The sequence below is a fragment of the Leptonychotes weddellii genome, chromosome 5 (assembly GCF_054177405.1).
Source record: "Leptonychotes weddellii isolate Sample4059 chromosome 5, ASM5417740v2, whole genome shotgun sequence".
Taxonomy (NCBI): domain Eukaryota; kingdom Metazoa; phylum Chordata; class Mammalia; order Carnivora; family Phocidae; genus Leptonychotes; species Leptonychotes weddellii.
Genome location: NC_138373.1, coordinates 90,224,955 through 90,248,099, shown reverse-complemented (window position 1 = coordinate 90,248,099; position 23,145 = coordinate 90,224,955). Strand labels below are relative to the sequence as shown.

Sequence of the window (23,145 nt, the reverse complement as noted above, 5' to 3'; positions counted from 1 at the left end):
TCTGTTCATGTCTTCTGCCCATTTTTTGACTGGATTATTTGTTTTTTGGGTGTTGAGTTTGAGAAGTTCTTTATAGATCTTGGGTACCAGCCCTTTCTCTGTAGTGTCATTTGCAAATATCTTCTCCCATTCTGTGGGTTGCCTCTTTGAAGAATATGAGAAAAAGAAAAGGAGATTCAAGGTGACTCCAAGGTTTCTCATCTTAGCAACTACAAAGATGAAGTTGTTATTAATGGAGACGGGGAGGACAATCAGAACAGATCTGGTAGGAGTTCATTTTTAAACATGTTAAATTTGATATGTCTATTAGACATGCCAAAGAAGATGTCATGTAGACAATCAGATATGTGAAACTGGAGTTCTCACCACCATTCTTTGCCAGAATCTCCCATCATCTACTCATTGGCCAGAATGTGTTCCTGGAAAGAGTAATTTTTCCATGGGGTCCCATGTGCTTATGAACAATGTCACCTGAGTTCTTACATGTTCAAAACTATTTGATAATACCAAGTTCTGAAGAGAATGTCTAACAACAGGATCTATCAATCACAGTTTACAATATAAATTGGTACAACTATGGTGGAAAATATTTTGATAACATATTCAATTTTAAGACTGAACATTTACAGACTCTAAGAGCCAGCAATTTCACACCAACATTTATAGCCAAGAGGAAAATCTTGACAAATATATTAGAAGATGTGCAAAAAAATAGTCAAAATAGTGTTGTTGCCTAGCAAGACCAGGAAATAACCCAAAAGCATTTCAACAAAAGAATAGAAAAATTGTGGCATATCCCCACAATGGAATATTACATAGCAGTTAAAATGAATGACCTATAGTTAAATCCAAAATAACGAATCAGCAACGTGCTATATTTCATCTATTCTAACACGTGTAATTTTTCTTATGACATCTCAGAAACAGCTCACTTGGCAGAGGTTTTTTTGTTTTGTTTGTTTATTTGTTTTTTAAAGGTTCATTTATTTGAGAGAGAGTGCACATGCAAGTTGGGGTTGGGAAGGGGCAGAGGGAGAGAATCTCAAGCAGACTTGGTGCTGAGTGTGGAGCTGGACCCAGGGCTCAGTCTCATGACCCATGAGATCATGACCTGAGCCGAAGTCAGAGCCTAACTGATTGAGCCACCCAGGCTCCCTGACAGAGGTTTTTTTTATTAGTGGTTGTGCCAGCTATTAAAATATTGTCGGGCACCTGGGTGGCTCAGTTGGTTAGGCGACTGCCTTCGGCTCAGGTCATGATCCTGGAGTCCCGGGATCGAGTCCCGCATCGGGCTCCCTGCTCGGCAGGGAGTCTGCTTCTCCCTCTGACCCTCCTCCCTCTCATGCTCTCTGTCTCTCATTCTCTCTCTCTCAAAATAAATAAATAAAATCTTTTAAAAAAAAAAAAATAAATAAATAAATAAAATAAAATATTGTCCTTTATAAGGAGGGCACTTGTGTTGAGCACTGGGTATTATATGTAAGTGATGAATCACGAAATTCTCCTGAAATGAATATTACACTATATGTTAACTAACTGGAATTTAAATAAAAATTTGAAACAAACAAAAAAGCCACCTTGGTGCAAATCAACCAAACTGAATATTAGATAGCAATAAGACATGTTATAACACAAGGGGCTCCTGGGTGGCTCAGCCCATTAAACATCTGCCTTCAGCTCAGGTCATGATCCCAGGGTCCTGGGATCCAGCCCCGCATCGGGCTCCCTGCTCGGCGGGGAGTCTGCTTCTCCCTCTGTCCCCACCCCCTCCAATGCTCTCTCGCTCTCTCTCTCAAATAAATACATAAAATCTTAAAGAAAAAACACATTATAACACAAGGATATAAAAAATATTGTCCTTTAGCTCCAAGTCCACTCTTCTGTACTCTGCTTAGTGACCAGGCACTGAGAGACTGCAACTCACTTCTGTGCTTTTCCAGCTGGCTCTATTCAAAGTTTTGCCAATAGGGAGCACTAGAGGAGGCTTCGGTGCTAGAAGAGGAAGAAGAGTACTTGCTTCTCCTCTTGTCATCGGGTTTCCTGTCCCTGTGATCTGCCCCCCAGGCAACCCTTCTTCACAGCAGCAATGGCAATTCACTCTTGTAGTGGCAGCTACACTCAGCTTGTAGCTTTCCCATCACAGATAGAACCAGTTTGGTAACACCGCCTCACCAGAGGCAGCTGCCCCCTCCTCAGAGGCCAGGGTCTGCACCCCGGGGAGCCCCCTCCTCTGGGCTGAGACTCATGCATCAACTGAGCAGCCCTTCCTCCTCAGATATCTGTCGCAATTTCAGCCCCATAGGGACCCTTTTCTAAGTTCGTCCTTAGTTTCCTCTGTTTTCTTAACCATGGGGGTGGTAGCTTCTTTCTTCAGTTTCTACCCCCAAGATATCTTAGAGTCCTCTTTCTACCCTTTCAGTGGAAAACAACTTTATACCTGGTACAGGTGCTTTATATCAAATACCTCTGGTCAAATAACTGGTGTGGTTTCCGTCTAATATAATAGTACATAAAATAATTGTACCCCTTATAATTCATAGGGTATTAGATTTGAAGTCTCAGAAGATCATACACAGCAAAATACCTTTTGCACAAAGTTAAAAACAAATAAAACTATGTTTTAGGAACACACACACATGATTTAGAATAGTTCTTACCTCTGGTATAGGGAAGTGGAGATAAGGCATGCTGGAGGAGGCCATAAGTAGACATAAGTTACATAATGTTCTAGTTTTTATATTTGGATCCATTGACTTTATTATGTTGTTACATAAATAACTACCTACATAGAAACCTGCACCCATAATACATTCTTAATACATAGATATATGCATGCATGCATGTATACATACATAAAATAAGACACTTGTTGAACTTTGATGAGACTATAAAAATAACTTTGATTAATTCTCTAAAGATGACATCATAATAAAATAAAATAATTTCCCTTTTACATAAAGTAAGATTTGACTATGAAATTCTTGGCTCACTGTCCTTGCTTGAGCGTACTGTGGATGTTTCTTCACTGTCTTTTGGTCCTGAGAATTTTTGTACAGAAGTCAGATGCCACCCTGCTTTTATTTCCTTAAAAGTGGTGTTCATCTATTGCCTGGCTTCTCCAAAGGCAAAGATTCTTTCTACATCTTTAAAAGATTCCAAAAGAGATTTGTTCTGTATCTTTAAAGACAACTTCACCAAAGTGTGACTCGGTGTTGATGGTTCTGGGCCAACTCACAGTGGCTCAGTGTGCCATGAATTTCTCTAATTATATGTTAAAATATTCATTCTGTTGCTTTCTTTTGGGTTTCTTCTTTGGAATTCCAATTAAGCACACAAGAGCTATGCTTTTCTTCACTTCTTTACTTCTGTAGCTGTGATCTGTTGCTAACCCTAGCTCTGTATTTCTCTTTTATTTTGTTTGTTTTCCCCATTTCTATCCTCCACATCCTTTCCTATGACCTCCCTGTTGTCAGATCCCCCTTATGCCCTTCCTACTTTGTGTTTTATTTCTATAACTTCCTGTCTTGCTTTCTTTCCTGAGTTCAGCCATCACCTTCTATTGTGTGCTCTGCTCTTCCCTGATGTCTCCATCTTGGCTTTCATGTTTAGGATTCATTTAATTTTTTTTTTCAAAATAATGATAGATTGTTTGATTATAATTTTTATCTGTGCTATCACCGCTTTCCCTGAAAACTTTTCTTTGTCTTACAGAAATGTCTTGCTGTTCTTTCTCACATATTTTCTTAGAGTATTTTTGGGTGACTACTCTCTGTTTCCTTTAACTTTTCTTTTTTTTTTTTTTATTGCCATATTGTCCTGAACCAGCTTTTTTTTTTTTTTTAAGATTTTATTTATTTATTTGAGAGAGAGAGACAGAGAGCACAAGCAGGGGGGAGGAGGCAGAGGGAGAGGGAGAAGCAGGTTCCCCCCTGAGCAGGGACCCCGACATGGGGCTCAATCCCAGGACCCTGGGACCATGACCTGAGCCGAAGGCAGACGCTTAACCGACTGAGCCACCCAAGTATCCTAAAGGTTAGAGGTAGAGGGATAGATTAGGAGGAGTAAGGGCCAGGGTGGCTTTCCTGGCTTAGCAACGCAAGAGCTGTACCTCCTCCATTAGTACAGTAGAAATGTTTCCTTTAAATATGACACTGTTGTGTAGCCACATCTTCTGTGTCTCCCTAAGCTTATCCTGGTCCCAGGTGGCTTCTCCAGCCAGCCCTACGCTCCCCTAGTTCCTTCACCACTTCCTGCAACCAGGAGACTGCCTTCAACGTGATCCCCACATTTATGAGGGTATATTTTCTTGATGCTTTCTGAAATATGCCAACTTTGGACCCCCACGCACCTTCCGTATGTTTCTTCTCATCCTTCCCTGGTACCTCTAACCTCTCTGCTCTAACCCCTACCTGCAGCAGTTCCCTCGTGGGGTGGAACATTCCCCTCCTGAGGGAGCAATTCTCTGGAGCTTTCTGAGCCACACCACCCCTAGCCCTCTGGACTCCCCGTTCTTCCCTGATGCTTCCCCCCTGGCTTCCTGTAGCATTTTGCTGGCTTCAGCTGTGCTTAGCAGGTCTTAAATGTAAATGGAGTTTGTAGGTTTTCTCTGTCTCTAGGCTTCACTATAAACAAATTTTGTGACTTCTGGAAAAATTCTCTGTATGGTTTCCAAGAGGAGTTGAAGTAAGATCCAGAATTCAGCTGGCAGCATGTCCCTACCAGAAGTTCTACAACTGTGTTTGAAAAAGAGAAAAGAAAAACTGCCATTGTATTCTCTTCAAAATCTGTTTCCAGTCTTTCAAAGAAAGGTGTGAAAATGAATTTGGCCTGAGGTTTGAGGCAGATATTGTGACTGACTTGTGTTCATCTCAGTCAACTGTTTTCTGGAAGGTTTGGGAGCATACTTGGTAGAGCAGGAATTGAGTGGGCCAAGCTAAATTGAATATTGAATTGAAAATGAATGGGCAAACATTTTCACAGGACCAAATTTGGTACACAATTATCATGATTTCTTGGTTATTTTCTTCCATTAATCAGAGAGAAGTCAAAAGAGCAGAGGGAGAGAGAAACTTTGCCATTCATCCTATGAAAAGGAATAGAAGGTGCCAAAGGAGACCGAGTTCTAAGCTTCAATGCAGCCACAAAAAAAAAAAAAAAAAAAATCCTCCTCAGAAAAAAAGCAATTACATAAAAGTTGGTTCAGAAATATAGTGTCAGAGCTGTGCAATCTTAAGAAAAATTGTACCTTAATTTTGGAAGCCAAGAGTAAGTCAGTCTAATCGCAATTGATAAGAAATTTTAATGTAAAGAGGTATCATGTTATTCATTTAAATCTTGCTGAATGAAGTAGCTCTTGCATTTAGCTAGTATCTTCATTCTGTTAACATTATGTGATTGTGGGAAAGGCTTAACTTACCTGGATTGTTAACCCCATCTCACCTCTGGGTCATCCACCGAATCACTGCATTACCATGCTTAGCTGAACCACCATCTATCTCGGGATAATGGTTAGAACTGCAAGTCTTTGCCTTTAAGAAAGAAACAACTGACCTCTTTAGCAACAGAAATGTCAGGAAGTCTGGAAAACCCTTAAGACCCAAGGGACCATAACCCCAGTGGCTGGGTTTCAGACATTCTGACAGAGGGCAGAGGATATTATTTTGGTCAAGAGACTATTTTCATAATCCCTGACATCATAGTCAGGTGTTGTCTACTCACACCCTACCTCTAAGTCTGGCCCCCCAGTGACTCTGACATCCCTGGCCAGATGCATTGTTAACACATCCCACCGACCACTGGCAGTGGGTGTCAGCATGACAGCAGGGAAGTGAGGCCGAAATGGATCTCCCCAGTCTCAGGACCTCGTTCTGCTTTGCAAACACTGTAATGCTTGACTTTATTATAGGGATTAAGACCTATGATTTCAGTGATGTAACATCAACAGTTCTCCGTTAATCCAATAATGATTCAACAACTGCTCTTTAGATCCTTTGATTCACTGAGATGTAATGGGGTAGTTTTAGGTTCCCGAATTCCAACTACATTAATTGCTATACTTAGAGTGCAGCTGTCGAGCCTTTAATCCCTCTTTGCTGCAATGATATTTAATTGAATTGAATTATATTAAATTACCCTGAATGTATTAGTGATTGTTCATTTGTTTGTACTGTATTAATTAAAATTTTTTTTATTTTGAAAGGAATCAAACTTTGAGGTACAGACTAGACTGCTTCATGTTTTCTCATATAAACCTAAAATATAGGAGATAAAATAATGTGCTGGTGAGGCAAATAGGGATAGTTTCTAAACATTTTTTTTCAGGGACATTTGTCACTATTTAATGGTAAGTGATACATTTATATACACTGCATTTCAATTGCATCTATCATCATTTAAAATTAAATAACATAAATATCTCTCTTCCGTTATTAGACAGAATTTGCAGCAACACATTGTGAGTCACAAAACAGAGAGACAGAGAAATTGAAATAAAGACTAAAAATACATGCCGCTAGAAGACAAAAATATAAGAGAACATGAGGTCATGAGTTTCTCTTGTGCTCAGGTAAGCACTAAGGGTAACAGATTTCCTATTTCATGAAGTGCAGCACTCTGGCAGGGCTCCTGGGTGCCCATGAGCCTCTGAGTCACACTCTTTCCTTCCCCATGCCTCATTGGTACGGCCCCCAGAGAAAAGCCCATGAGGCCATCTGCAAGGCCTACTCTCCAGCCAAGCACTGATGTCTGTGACCACAGAGTGACCTTACCACCAAGAAAGAGGTGATAACTGTGCAGCCTAACATGCCCCTGAATCACAACCCTTATCACAAAGGTAACCTGGGCACCTCCCTTTCATAATCTTAACAAAGCCACATTACCCATCTGAATCAGGGTCTCTGTCTACTGTTTCATTTTCCCCGATGACCAGAGAGAGTAAGGGGACAAGCCCTGGTGCTCCCCAGACATGAGCTTTATTTCTAACTCGGCTACTTAGTAGATGACAGCCACTGCCAAGTCTTCTCTGAGCTTCAGATTCTTTATATCTAAAATGGAAAGAATCTGCATTTGACCAGCGCTTACATAGCCCCCTTACACCATTTAAAATAAGGAATGATTTTGTAAGGTATAAGCTAAGGTACAGATATTATCATCTCAATCTTGAGCTAAACTGTAAGAATCTCTAATAGTGTCACTTACCTATTTTTATCTCCTGTCCTGTATAATAATGTTTGCAATCACCAGGCAAGTTAAATAAATGCTTGTAGCATATGTCGCTGCATCATAACCATGAGCCACATAGGTTATTAAGAGGGCACCACATTCAAAGAAGAAAAGTCCAATAGGAATTCAAACCTTCACACATATTTCTTGAGGAAGGTAAAACTGCAAGGCAACTCTTGCTTAAACTCCCTTCCTCTCATACGATTTACCATCCCACATCTCCCAAGGGCCTATCACTTGCTTTCTTTCCCTCATCCTCCATGACCCCTCCCTGGTCATAATCATGACCCTTTCTGTTGCCTTTCTCAGCCTCTCCCCAAGCTCTTCATCCCCTGCACATCCCTCCAGACTTCCAAAGCGTCAGCTCCCCACATTCAATGGCTTCCGTGAAAGAAAGTTCCATCTTCCCTTTCACTACTGTTTCATAGGAATAAAGCATTCATCCCTCAGCCCATATTCCTGATTCGGGCTCACAACAAACATAGGGGCAGTTGGAGAGGGTGGGAATGAACAGTGGCAAGAGACAAAGCCTAATTTATTTGGCGGGGAGAAAAGCTCGGAACATTCACCTACATTGTCATTTTTATCCTATCCCCTAAAGAATGATTAGATGAAGAATTGGCAGGTTATGAGTATTGATTACATTCCTACTGGGAATCAGGCTCTAGGAATGACGTGATGGAATTGAGCTACCTTGTCTCTGTCCTTGAAAGCTTTGTGCCTCAGTGATTTGGGCAGTGCCTTGTATATGGCCTGGAAGGTGCTGTAAATGCTTGAGGGAGAGATGGTAATGAGGTAATTTCACAGGATCAATCTGGAAAGGGTGTGCAGGGGACAAGAGTTGCGAGATCACAATGACTTCGGAGTCTGTAGGGAGTTGGCTGTTGCCTGTAACAGTGAAGTTTTCATTGGGGTAAAGAGAGTCTGCCTTGTGTTTGGCAAGCAGAGAGAAAAGAAACTAATTTGGTTGAACTAAAAATCTATAAAAGTTTGGCATCTGCGCCTCTATAATTTGATGGGTGGAGATATGTAAAGTTTTGGACCAGAAGCTGCTGAACCATCTTTTTTTGGTGGTTGTTCTATTTGAATCAGTTTTGCAGCTTCTTTATAAGTAGTCCTCAAATAGTAGTATTTAGAATTAAAGAAGAAAGTACTAAGGGAATAGAGGTACTTGTGCTGGTAGGATCCTTAAGTTCAACCAATTTTGTTGTAAACATGTTGAAGTCAAGTAAACGCAGCTAGAATTGATGAAAGATTCGCTTTATCCTCAGCACTGTGGGAGATACTGAAATAGTGTTTTCTTTATAAAGTGGGTAAAGTAATACTCCTCAACAATTCCCCAATAAGATGATTAAAAGGCTTAAAAACAGATAATGAATGTAAAATGGTAAGTACAGCATCTGATTCAGAGCAGGAGCTCAATAAATATTTGGGAATGAATAAGAGAAAGAAAGAATGAACAAACTATGGGAGTGGATTAGCCTTGTTACTCTCCAAGCTATACAATTTTTTGATTCTTTGAGAATAAACCTGGGACTGAGGAGTTAAGAGTTATGAGGTCTGAATTGAGGTCAGTTGTTGAGGCTGAATTGGATGATAGTTAGAAAAGTAGGTTCTGGACTCAGATTGTCTGGCCTGAATCCAGGACCCACCATTTGTCAGCTCCATCACCTGGGACAAGTTACTTTACCCCTTCAACCTTCATATTCCTCACCTATAAATAGGGATAATAACAGAGTCTACTTTGTAGGATTATTGTTAAAAGCATTTGGAACTTCTACCATCATAAAAAATCCCCTGCCCATTTGGATCAACTGTGCCCCACCTTGTCACTGTTTTCTTCTTTTCCCTATCAATCGGGTCCAGAATCTCCTAAATTGGCTCTTGCCGCTAGTATCATTTTCTCAAATCCAATCCCAATAGTCAACTGATGTCTCTAAAATGAAGATCTGGCCTATAACCATACCACCCTGAACACGATCTCGTCTAAAATGAAAATCTGGCCTATAACCATACCACCCTGAACACACTTGATCTCGTCTAAAATGAAAACCTGGCCTATAACATACCACCCTGAACACACTTGATCTCGTCTAAAATGAAAATCTGGCCTATAACCATACCACCCTGAACACACTTGATCTCGTCTAAAATGAAAATCTGGAGAATGGGGCACCTGGGTGGCTCAGGCGGTTAAGCGTCTGGATCTTGGCTTCGGCCCAGGTCGTGATCTCAGGGTCTGGGATCGAGCCCTGCTTCGGGCTCCAAGCTGAGCAGGGAGTCTGCTTAGGATTCTCTTCCTCTCCCTCTCCCTCCACCCCTCCCGCACTCACACCCTCATGCATGTGCACACACTTTTTCTCTCTCTCAAATAAATAAATCTTTAAAAAAATTTTAATAAAATAAAATTAAAATCTGGAGGCACCGATCTGGCTCAGTCAGTAGAGCATGCGACTCTTGATCTCAGGGTTGTGAGTTCAAGCCCCATGTTGGGCATGGAGCTTATGTAAATTTAAAAAAATTAAAATTAAAAAATAAATAAAATGAAAATCTGATCCTGTTACTTTCTGTTATCTACAGGATATAAAGTCCAACTTTCTTCTCATAACAGAAAACTCTTCATAATCTTACTAGATTATGTTTGTAATGGTTTGTAATGGTTAAAATTATGGGTTTTAAAATCAAATGGACCAGAATTCCAGCTGTATTCCTTACTTGTGAAGCCTTAGACAAACCATTTAACATCCCCCAATTTATTTTTCTGATAAATAAGGATATAACAATAGTACGGTGGTGAATAAACTCTGAGACTCTTCCCAGTTGTTCCCACCTCCAGGTACACCCACCCTTGTATAATCCAGTCCCCTTGAATGTGGGTGGGACCTATAATGCTTGTAACCAAAAGAATAAGGTAAAGTTGACAGGATGTCACTTCCAGGATTTACATTACATAAGACTGCAACATCAGCCCTGCTGGGAGACTCTTTACTTTGCTCACTTTGAGGAGGGAAGCTGCCATGTTGGGAAAGCCCATGGACTAAGGAACTAAGGGAGGCCCTCGGTGGACAGCCAGCAAGAAACTGCGGACCTTTGTCCAATAGCATAAAGAACTGAAAGCTGCCAACAACTCTGAAGGCTTGGAAATAGACCCTCTCCTGTTCAAACCTCAGATGAGACCCTAGCCCCAGCAGACACCATGATTGCAGCCTTCTGAAGACTCTGAAACAGAGGATCCAGCTGAGCTATGCCTGGACTCCTGAGCTACAGCAAGTGAGATAATAAGTGGGTGTTGTTTTAATCCCCTAGATTTATGATAATTGTTATGCAATGATAAATAATTCATGTAGGTGCTTTCCCAGAGCAGTGACAGTTGGTGCTCACCAAATATCCATGTGTTTCTCTGCATTTCCCAATTTCATTTGCAGTGAAGCTGGGGATATATGACTAGTTCTGGCCCACAGACTGAGCAGAAGTGACTGTAAGAAGTTATAAATCAGAGTATCTCTTCTATCCTTTTTCCCCGGTGCTGGTGGCCTTAGAGTCCACATGTTCCAGATGTCATGGCTACTAGATATAAGTTGGCTGCCTGGCCCACATTGGACCTTATGAGATGGAAAATAGACTTTTATTGTGCTAAGTCACTAAGAGTTCAGAGTTTGAATATTAACCTGATTAACAAAACTACCCCACAGGAGATATTATAGGATTAACCAAGATAATGTACAAAAACAAATAGCATGGGTTTACAAATCAACACTTGATAATTATGCTGCTTAAACTTTATCCGGTCTTGTATTCTATAAACCTGTCCTTTTGAGCTAGTTTTTAGTTCTACAATCACACCATGTCATCTCAAGCTTCCTGTTGTTCCCTCTGCCTGGAATGTCCTTCCCTGGCTCACACATCCTTTAAAATTTGGCTAAGATGGCACCTTTCCTGGGTTAGGTGTGTTCCCCTTTTCTTTCCACAGCCGAATGTTTAGTCCATCTGCTGCAGTACCCACACTGTACTAACCACCTCCCAGGACAGATGGCCAGCACCTTCAAGGGAAGTGTCAGAGGCTCTGTGACATTGAAGACACTTGATAAATGTTTGTCCTTTACCATGTCAGATTTACATCCTTCCTTATTACATACCTAGTTTAACTGGATTCTTAAAAAATTTTAAACCATTCCCTTTCAAGATTCTCCCATGAAAAAACCCCCAGGTGCTATTCATAGGGTAAGAGGTCTTTATTCACGTGAAGAGTATTAGTTTCCTATTATCTCCCATCACTCTCTATTTTAGACTGAGCCCCAGTACTCCTTTTATCTTTCTGTCCTAATTTCAATTCTCAACATTATAATCATCTCTCCAAACTCTCCTTATTTGTGAAGTAAAGAGTCACACAGAGTGTTCTAGGGTTCAGTCATGACCAGGGGCAATGGAAGACACTGTAGTCTACTCTGATTTTTGGTTCTTGAACTTGATAGTGGTCTCTTAGCTTCTTGTCTGTGGGGCCCGGGCATTTATCCATCTTACATGTGTGTACTCCTTTGTATCTTCTCCCTCCAACTTCCCAGATTCAAGGTCAACTTGTTGAGAAGGAAACTAATTTTAACTCTACATTTTTCCTAACTGGGATATGTAATTTGAAACTCTAGCTCTAAATTTTAGTGAGGTCCTTCCATACCTTAATGGCCCTTGGTAATAATGAGAAGAACCTCTCTTCTGGACTTTTGGTGAAAAAAGATTCAGCTATACTGAGCTCAACCTTTCTATGTCTCAACTCTGCATCTCAATGTTGGCAGATAGTAATTGCTAACCCCCACATATATCTCACAGTGTTCTCAGGAGCTTGAAAAACAAGCCTTGTGAATGAACATACATACAATCTTATTAATGTGCTTGCAAGAGTTCACTGGTAGAAGTTAAGGCAACTATTCTTATTTTTTGCTGCATTTCATTTTGGACTTGGATGTGATAGTATTTTCCTCTTCAAGATGCATTCATTTTCTTAGGCACTATTATATCAGCTGTTCATTTGAAATAGAGTTCTCTGTAGACATGCCATGGCCAGGGACCAAGGAAAAGAGAAGTATCTCTCATTTAGAAAATTGCTCTCTAGATATGATAAATGATACCCAAGTATCAGTGAAGAGCTGAGATGTGTCTGAAAGCACCTACACTATGTCCCAGGAGCTTAGTAATGGTAAGATATTATCTTTAATAATATTAATGAAAATGATACCTTTAAATAGCATTCTCCAATTTTCCAAGCATTTTCACATGTATTATTACATTAGATCATTGCAGAAATTCTGTGCTTTGGAGTATAGTGTAATTCCTATTTTGAGATGTGGACTCAGAGGACTTCCTCATATTCACAGCCAAAGCAAGGTAGCAGAGTTGGAAAGATCACCCAGTATTTTTCACCATGAAGCCACTTCTATTTTTACACAGTATAGTATTTTTTCACCATATTCTCTTTAGTTGCTAATAAGTCTTAAAAATAAAATTCTTTCCAAGTTGTGTTTGATTTTATTGCTCTGGGTTTTCGCCACAGAAACATCTAAGTGATCTCCCATTGGAGGTTTTACTGTTTTCCATTGGCCAGTTGCTCATTTGTCCTTAGGACTGCAAAGCTGCAAAGCTGGGGCCACCCTCAGCCTCTGGAGACTTTTCTCTGGTCCTTGCATGTGGTCCCTACATTTTGGAGCCAGCATGTTGAAGCTCTCTCATACTCTCCACTCTCTCTGACTTCCCTTTCTGCCTCGTATCTTTTGACTTCCCCTCCTTCCAGCACAAGACTGTTCTCTGCTCTTAAGGGCAGAAGATTTTTTTTGGGTGCGCTGTTCCAAGCTTTCAAAAAGAGAGCAAAGAGTGTTAGCAGGTTCGTTTGACTAGTAGATCCAAGTCATGTTCTCCAACATCTACTTTATAAGTAATATGTTACAGGAATATTTTCATCTCCTTCTATGTTTAGCTCCCATCTGCCTGATTCTTATGTCTAACTTGCAGTTGGTTCCAAACTCCAGTGAGGAAAGGATTGTTATTTATTGGTTTCCCTCAAATCCCAACACAAATACAACATGGACAAGACCAGTAGCTTCTTCCGAATTTTTTTGGTGATTTCTCTATGCCTTCTGTATTCGTTTTCTGTTGCTGCCAGAGCAAATTACCTCAGCCATAACAGCTTGAAGTAACAAAAACTTTGTGGACTACCTGAGAATTTTTTGTCTACTCTGAGGTCGTAAATATGATCACATATGCTTGCTTTGAGAAAGTTTATAGTTTTTGTTTTTATATGCAATCCAGGATCCATTTTAAGCTGATGTTTGTGTATGGAAGGAGGTAATGGTATGGTCTGGTAAACAGCAAGGTTAATTTTTCTTTTCCTCATGGGTCTCTAGTTGTTCTAGCACCATTTGTTGAAAAGACTATTCCTTTCCCATTGAATTACCCTGGTAACTTGTCAAAAATCAATTGACCCAAGTATAAAGAATATGTCTAATGTGCTGTACTTTATATAAGGAAAAGGGGGCTGTAAGAACTTATACATTTAATTGTTTACTTACACAGCAGACATACAGAAAGGATAAACTGAAGACCAATGAGTGTACCTACAGGGAGCAGGAAAGAATGGAATGGGGCAGTGGGGGCATGAGGACTGGGCAGTAGGGCTTGGGGGGAGAGACACCTTTCTGATGATAACTTTCTACATAGCTCTGACTCTTAGAACCATGACCATATTTCACATGCTCAAAGAATGCATAAGTAATTAAAAATCAGCAGAGGCATGGGGAACTCAAAATGGAATACAAACAGTAAAAAATCAAACTGAGCTGTATTACAAATGCATAACACAGCTACAGTGAAGGGGATAGGGGATAGGGGAGATACTAATCTAAGCAACTTTGGAAAACAGTATTTTGACTTTTTATTATAAAACAAAAAAAGAACTGGAACTGTACACAAATATTGTACTTGAGTTGGTAAATTAGTTTCTCAAAAGAGCGTGGGTTAGCAATTCAGGAACTACATACGTGTATGTGAGGACTGAAAAAATAAGTGAACATATTGTGGGTAATAAGAGCCAGGTTGCTCCCTATCAGGGAATGAAGTGACAAATAAAGAATGTGAGACCCTGTGGGGTAGGATTAGAATCATGGATATAAGAATGAGCTCATGATCTTTAATATATGTACATATAGATGGATGTGGAAATAAATATATGTAGGTAGGTGTCAGAGTGTGTGTGTGTGTGTGTGTTTAAGGGCCAGGATTGGGACTGGAACTTGTACCGGAGCCTCTTGGACTAGAGACTACTCTGCTCACCCCATTACCTCACTCCGCCCGATTGGCCCACTCCTTACCCTGCTTTGTGTTTTCTTCCATATCCCTGGTGATGTGAACAGGTCTCCCAGACTCAAACGCTAAAGAAACAAAGAGTGGGGGAAAGGCTCCTTTGCCATGTGATTGGAGTAAACTCTGTTTTTCCCTTAGATTGATTAGCTGCAAGTTTAACATTTCCAAATGTAATTGCCTTTAAAAATTGGTTGAATCTGGAAAGGGGCGGCAGTCTTCAGCAGGCTGGCAGTTATGTGCAGATTGTTGGACTTTAATATATTTATAGAAGCAGTGTCTGTCACCAGGCCTCTGGGAACACTTGTACTATTTAAAATATAAATTAGAAAAATATGCTGACGAAATTGTCTGCCCCAAGGAATTTTCCCCTAATCATAGCCTTCATGCCAATGTAAGAATTTCTATTTGGCTATCCCTTTCTGGGTAGAAGTTGGAGTATGCAGCTGAGACCTGGAAGTTCACTAATGCTTAAAAGTTAGCCAGAAATGCTTTGTCCCAACACATGTTCCTTTCGGACTGGAGATCCCTTCAGACAGCATCTCCATTCTTCCTTTCTCTTCTGCTTTCCCCAACCAGGAGACCCCTGGTCTGGTCACAGACCTTACAGGTGTCTGTGGCTTTGCTGTGCTGTCTCCTATCTTGGATGGCCACAGTGGTTTCTTGTGCCCACCCCTAAGGTCACAAGACCTTGTCAGGATCTGGATCCAGCCAACTCCGCTGACCTCCTACTGTCTCCTCCTTTTCCTAAGTCCCCATGCCCTCCATTTGGGTCTGCTGTGTTCCCCACCACTGGGATTAAAGCTGTGTGTGTCTCTGTGCAATTTTAAATAGGATAGTGAGGAAAGGCCTCATTGAGAAGGTAACATGGAGAGAAGGCTTGAAAGTCAGCACGCTCCCACTCCCCGTCTTGGCCATTTGGTGAAGACTCGATGGAGCTCTTGTCACAAGTGACCTGCTCTGCCTCACGAAGCTAGTGGTACTTTATCTGTTTGCTCAGGGTCCTTTCATAGAGTCTTTGCTGTTACTGATGCACATTGTGTATATTCCTTGCTAACCCAAAGCTCCAGGAGAGCATAAGAGTCTGAGATAACAGGGGTAAAGTGCCTGACACCCTGCCTGGCAGGCACACAAAAGGCCCTTGGTCAATAGAGCTTTTCACTGCTCTCTCCTTCTACATTAAAAACCAGTTATCCACAATGCCTGGCTTTTAGTAGATGACTTCATAAATATTTTTAAATAATGTATTGTGGCAGAACTCGTCAGAGAGAAATTTGAACAATTAAGTATTTAAAAAAACACTTCTGGACTCAGATTTTCTATCTGGGGAGTCTAGAGCATGGGGGTGAGTTGGGTACCCTTTTCAATGCAGCAGCGGTGCGATGCTGTTGCGATCACAATTTCAGTCAGATCATAAGTGAGTTTTAACCTCAGAACCCACCTGTGGTGATACATCCTTATAATGCCTATCTGATTTGCACTCCACTCTCTCCAACCTCATCTACTTGTCCCCATCTTTCCCAGTCTTCCTAAGCCATTCTGGCCCTTTGAGGTTTCCTCAACATGCTAAGCATGCTTCTGCCTCAGGGCCTTTGCACATTCACTCTCTGCCCATAATGCTCTTCTCTAAGATATTGATACAGCCCTTTGCCTTCCCTCAGTCAAGCCTTCTCTCCATGTTACCTTCTCAATGAGGCCTTTCTTCACTATTCTATTTAAAATTACACAGAGACACATACAACTTTTATCCCTCCTTTCATACTTCCCCCAAAAAAGCCTTTATTATCTTCTAATATACTACATAATATATTTATATTTTATATTTTTTCTCTATCCTCCTTCCACTGCTATGAAAGCTCTCTGAGGACACTGATTTTTTTTTTCCATTTTATTATCTTCTGTATCCCTAGCCTAGAATAGTATTTGGCATATAGCAAGTCATCCATAAATAGTTTTTTATTGCAAAAATGAATGAAAGCAATCAATTTCCCCTGGTTATCTAAAGAAATACGCCCTCTCATTTATGACCTTCTCTGTTTCACTACGGTAGTCTCCCAGTCATATTGGCTAATGAACAGCATTTGCATTGCATTAAGATAAATTACTTTTAATTAATTGATTAAATCAATTTATTTTAAAAGTTGAAGTAAATCCTTTTTCACTTCTCTTATGTTTAAACATTGTTACCCAACTTTATTGTTACAATCATAGCCGCTGAAATAGAAGTCTGGAAAATACCAAATTTACAGAAAAAGTTATTTCAAGGAAGGCTATAAACAAATAAAGCAGAATGGAATTTGTACTACACAAACCACTTTTATACATTAATTCAGAAGATGTTTACTGAGTGTATCATGTTCCAGGCCTGTTCTAGAAGCTGGAGTCACAGTGGTGAACATAATAGGTCCCGTGTTCATGGAGCTATGTCCACAGACAGTGCACAAAGCACATGTTTCAAGTCAAGGTCAATGCTGGAAATAAATGAATATGGTGTGAGAGAAGATAACGCATGGATCCTCTCTCCTTTTCTCTGCCATTGGGGTGTGTGTGGTTGACTCTTTCCCGCCATGTCTTTTCACAAGACTTTCAGGATCAAGTGATTCTGGCCAAGAAACAAAAACAGAATCATCCCATTCCCCAGTGGATTGGATGAAAACTGGTAATAAAATCAGGTACAACTCGGGGGGAGACACTGGAGAAGAACTAAAGCTGGGTCTACAAGAAATTGCCCATGAGATGGCAAACGTATTTACGCTGCCTCACAGTCTCTTGCTCGGACCATATCACTCTGTAAACATCACTACTACTCGAACAATTAAATGTGTTTTGCTGGGAAAATGGTTTTTTTCTCTATATCTATGCTTCTGCCCTACTAGGTTTGTTCAGTAATAAGTATGTGAGAACTTTTGTGTGGGGAGGAAAAAAAAGGAATCATGGGATCTATTTTATACGCACTGGTCAAGAAAGAGAGTAGAAAGAATTTGAGCAGAAATCTGAATGAAGTGAGGCAGAAAGTCATAGGATGACTATAGCTAAAAAATGCTACAGGAACAGCAAGTACATGTTCCCGAGGCAGGAATGTGCTGGCTGTGTTTCTGATGCCAATGTGTTTCTCCACACACTGCTGCTAATAGTTTTGTGAGGTGGACACAGAAGTTTACATGGACCTGTGTGTCTTCAGGGAGAAATGAAGAAAGGCAGCAGAAATGTGAGCGGGTCTCATCTTTACAAGAGATGGAATCAGTGTCTTGCTCATGTAGCCCGAGGGCCAGCAGCACCAGCGCCACCTGGGAGCTTGTCAGAAGTCTGGGTTCTTGGGCCACACCCCCTATTTACTGAATCAGAAATTGTGAGAGAGGTTTAGAATCTGCATCTAAGCAAGCTTCCGTGTGATTCTGCTACACAAAAGTTTGAGAAGTTTTGAAACAGATGATCTTAAATAGCTAAACTTCAATTATTTATTTTTTTTCTGAGAGAGAGAGAGAAAGGGAGAGAGCACAAGCTGGGGGAGCCAGAGAGGGAGAAGCAGGCTCCTTGCTGAGCAGGGAGCCCGACATGGGACTCGATCCCAGGACCCTGGGATCGTGACCTGAGCCAAAGGCAGATGCTTAACAAACTGAGCCACCCTGGCACCTCCAGTATTTTTATTAAAATGAAACCAAGAGAACAACTTGGGTGGAAGCAGCCTCCATGCTATGATGGCAGAGAGAAAAATGCGGAAGGCACCATTAACTCAATGCCCATCTAGCATTTCTCTGGCCCCCCTCCCAAGAAGCATTCTGCAAACCATTTATAGGTGGGCACTTCTAGTGCTATCCTTTTAGAAAATCTCTCAAAAATGCACGCATAATGCAAAGATCCATAAATTCTTATGAGCAGCTTTAGGGGATGAAAAAGAAATAAAGGATCAGAGAAAGTAGTATCTGCAGAATCAACTGACCTGTTGAATAACCCATGGCATCTGCCTTAACCTTTTATATTCTAGAGCTTTGGTTTTGCTTTGTTATTTTGAGTCTGTGACAGTTCAAGGACACGATAAGCTCCTTGAAATTTTATGCAAACTTGTATGTGTATGTTCATTTTTCAGCGGATAGGGTTGGTAGTTTTCATAAAATATTCAAAAGGGTTCATGACTCAAAAAAGATTGAGAACCACTGTGTAAAAAAGGGTGGTTATTGAAATCTGGCCAGATATTAAATGCAACTTGAAAATCAAAAAGATTGGCTTTCTTACCCCAGAGCTTCTCAGCCTAAATTCAAACATGGAAAAGAATTAGCTCTGTGGGTGGCGTTTTGCTTTGTATATACAGTATATCCTTTTAGGACTTATAACCTCATAAATAGCAATTTTATGCCTGTCAATATTGTTTTGGCTTAAGAGGGTGGGGTTACAAATTCTGCTGGCCTCATTCCAGATCCACCATCTTGCTTCCATGGCCTCTGTGGATGACAATAGGCTTTTAAAAAACCTAAATAAGGACATATAGGCACACATAAAGTTCAATGTAATTTTGTCCTAAATGCTTCTTTCTCTTTTTTTTTTCTTTATATACAAAACCCCCACCATCTTTTATTTCATTGGCTTCCCCTCTGTTTTAATTCTGTTCACAATGTGGCAGAGCTTTCACCCTAAAAGACTAAAGTGTCATAAGGAAGCTTGGTGCTACTATGTGGTCATACAAGAATTCTTTTTTAGGTCATAGAGTCAAGCCACCAGAGAGGGAGTTTACTGGGAAAGTAGTGGTAAACTTTTAAGGGGCTGATCTACGCTGTCTTGGGTGGGATCCAGGTATCTCTCACTTAATGTCTTAACTGGGCAGAGTTGATGCCTTACTCATGTCAGGTTCTTCCAAACTTCTGGAAAAAGAGATAGGGTCAGCTTATCAGTTATGGGGATAGATGGAATGACAAGTAAAAAAAAATCTAAGCTGCTGCTACATACATAGGAAACAGAAACCCATTTGTAATTGTTTATGTGTTTATTTGCAATGGTAGATCTAATGGTCCAACAGCCACTTTGGCACAGGGAGTGGAAAGGTGAAGAAATCTACTGTATCTCTGCCTGAGTTCTTGGGTCTCTGATCCTCCCTCTCCTGCTTTGCCTTTCTTCTGGGCTACTCCAACCTGGTTTTCTACTCTTCTCTCAAGGTCATGGCTGCTATTTGCTGCCTTCACTCTTTGTGTCTCTACATCTTCTCTACTCTACCAGCAGGCCATACTCTTTGTCTTCACTTCAAGCACCCCAAAGGACAAGATCCGATTGGTTTGATCTCTCTCCCTCATGGATACAATGTCTCCATTGGGAAGAACTCTAGAAGCAGTCCTTTGGATGGTCAACCATTGCACCATTGCATCAGGAGACCCATTCCTGGGTGAGTGAGTGTGGATACATTTATCATGGTAAAAACCACTTGTGAAGATTTTTACGACAAAAAGTTGTGAATATGGCAACTGTCTTCAAAATGAGGCTAAGTGTATGGCAGGCTGTGATAGGCAGAATAATATCCTCCAAAGAAGTCCACATTCTAATCATCAGAGTTTATGAATATGTTACCTTCCATGGCAAAGGGGACCTTGCAGATTTGGTTGGTTAAACATCTTGAGGTGGGAAGATTATACTGAATTATCTGAGCAAGCCCATTGAGAGAGGCACAGAAAGAGGTTAAAAATGCTACCTGCTGGCTTTGAGGATGGAGGAAGGATCCATGAGCCAAAGAATGCAGGCCACTTCTAGAAGCTGAAAAAGACAAGGGAATGGATTCTCCCTCCAGAAGGTTTGATTTTAACACCTTGTTTTTTATTTCCAACACCTTGATTTTAACCCAGTGAGGCTGTCAGGCTTCTCGTCTCCAAAACAATAGATAATACACTTGTGTTATTTTAAGCCATTAAGTTTTGGGTAATTCTTTATAGACTCAACAGGAAACTGATAGAGAGGCTCTGAAAACATTCTCTCTGAAAACATCTCCTAGTGATAAAAAAAGGCTTCAGGGGGAATTATAGATTAATCCATCTTCATTCCATTCAGGGCACTGTTTATCTGCTACTCTCCTACTTGTCCACACAGACTTTTCTATAATCTATTCTCATTGATTGGCTTGGCTCTTGACTAGCCAGAAAACCTTGATGTCACTTGAAGTTTGGTTGAGCTGACCCTCCAGGGAGTGGGCGTATAACCCAGACGTGGCCATAGTTGTTGACCCAGGGATAAACACAGAACGCAAACATAAGATTCTCTGGCAGAATCATGGGTGAAGACATTCTCTTTAAGCTGGTGGCATATGAACATAGGGCTTTAGGGGAGCACCATACCATGTATAATGAGCCAACCAAAGAATGGAGAGATAGAGCCCTAACTTCATTGTTTTAGCACCTGGACTGACCTGTGCCTGATGTTGGGCTTATTCTTGGCCTTTCTAATTAAACAGGTTGCACATTTAATCCATCCACACATCCTGTTAGTTTATTTTCAAAATGAGCCCAGAATCCAAGCTCTTGTCAGCACGGAGTGGTTGCTCCCCGCTCCAGCCCACAGTCATCTCCCTGGATCCCTTTGGCAGCCTACTGCCTGGGCATCCTGCTCCTGCCATGGCTCTCTTCACTCTGTTCTTAGCCCAGCAGGCAGAACAACATTCTGAAAATGTCACTCAGATCACGTCACTCCTCCATTGTCTCCCCTCTTTACTCGGAGTCGAAGTCAGAGTCTTTGCAGGGGTCCACAGGACCCTTGGTCAGTGGCTCCCCCCTGCCTCTTACCTTTCTGACTTCACACCCTTCAGGTCCTTGCTCAGACGCCATCCATTTTGCCTCATGTTTTAGCTTTCTTCACAGCACTCTTAAGATCCATACCTTATTCCTTTGTCTTCAAAGACACATTTGGTGACTTGCTACAAATTACACATTTGTCTGTCAGCACATTTGATGCCTTGCTACAAATTACAAAACCCTGACCTTTCCTCCAGGCTAATGTTGCAGCCCACTGAGATTCGAGGCTTGGCTATAGAGTTCAGATCTGCTTTTAGCCCCACTTGCCCTCTCCCCTGGGCTCTGTTGGGCTTTGACAAACTGTACAACGTGTGTGTGTGTGTGTGTGTGTGTGTGTGTATCAGCCTATATCTTTTATCATCTGCCCCCCCTCCCGTGTATATTCCATGAAAACAAAGATATTTGATTTTTTAAACATTTTGTTAACTGCTGGATCCCCAGTATTTAGAATAATGCCTGGTCCATGATAGGAGCTCAAGAAATGATTGCTAAAATAATTAATATGTTTATGTTTTCTTCTTTGCTTGAGCTAGGCTGAATTGATTTTCTGTCACAAGCAAAAGAGTTCTAATATATCCGCACAACGCTCAAGTATTTATGTTGAACAGCACCAGTGACGTAAATGGCTGTCCTCCTGAACAACTCATCTCATGTTTTGATGTTTATGCTTCTTTGAAAATTCTTTCTGATATTGAATATCTACCTCCCTGAAAATTTGATACATTTCTTACCTATAGATTAGGCAACACAGAAGAGATTTAATTTTTCTACCACATGACAACCCTGCAAATATTTGAAGGCAAAGCTATTATTACTTTCATATCTTCTCTTGTCTTGATTAAAAGCCCCCAGTTTCAACTGTTTCTCATATAATGCTGTTTTAAGAAATCTTCTTCTCCCTGTTAACCCTCTTTGAATGCCTTGGGGTTTGTTGTCATTGTTGTTGTGTTTTTGTGTTCCTCCAAATCAGAACGGAACGTAACACTCTGGAGATTCAATCAATATAGGGTAGAGCAGACTTATTACCTCTGATCTTTAAGATACTCTACTTTCCCTTTTTTTAAAAAAGATGTTCACTTTCATTACTATAATCTATGATCAAATTAACATTTTGGGAAAGTCAAAACATAATAATGATTTATATTGAACTTACCATGAATTAAATCCCCTCAGTCTTTGTCCCACAGCTGTCATGAAGCCATACTACATCGCATAATTGGACAACTGACACTTTGGACCAAAATTGCCAACACTTAATGCTTGAGCCTTATTATCAGTCTCTGTCCTTTGCAGCTTTGTGTCAGCTTCATATTGTATAAAATCCTGTTATTTTCATCCAAATTCTTCCCTCCCCTCTCTTCTGACCCTTTCTTTCACCCGAGGGTTCTGAGGCAGAGGTAACTTATTCCAGGCTCACATTCTGGGACTATATGGCAAGTCAGGCTTACTCATTCTGGGCTCACACTTCATGTCCAAGACCCAGTGTCGTCCATGCACCAGAAGATACTTGTTTTCCTGCCCTGGTTCTAGTTCCCATTCCAGGAATTTGCCTAGAGCCTCAGTCTTCTCCTGCCTCTTCTTGCTATCATCTCTCCGGGTCATTAGAGCCTTCTGCCTTCCTGTTGGGATACTCACTATTCCTACTGTGAACCATATTCAAACTATAATTCGAAATTATTCTTCTCTTGTATTTAGAACATGCGAAGTGCATGAGTAAATGGAAGAGACAGAGGAGACCCAATCAGAAAGGTAGAAGAATAGATTCAGACCAAGAGGGCGGGTCTCCTTGCAGCGATGGCAACTCCAGAGGAGAGTA

At 40.9% G+C, this 23,145-nt stretch overlaps 1 protein-coding gene across 31 annotated transcripts in view; it reads left to right on the top strand.

Moving 5' to 3' along the window:
• Nucleotides 1-23,145, top strand: part of LOC145721757 (uncharacterized) — a 283,701-nt gene that overhangs the window by 218,720 nt on the left and 41,836 nt on the right. For 13 of the 31 annotated variants that reach the window (XR_014145627.1, XR_014145626.1, XR_014145625.1 and 10 more), the window contains one exon: nt 19,777-19,936. The exons of 15 other annotated variants lie outside the window; for them this stretch is intronic. Coding sequence is in view for 9 of the 16 variants with exons in the window: in XM_081821400.1 (XP_081677526.1) it covers nt 19,777-19,936 (160 nt within the window). In the remaining 7 variants the exon portion in view is untranslated. The remainder of the gene's footprint in view (nt 1-19,776; nt 19,937-23,145) is intronic. 3 more of the 31 variants (XR_014145633.1, XR_014145630.1, XM_081821398.1) reach the window with 1 other exon arrangement.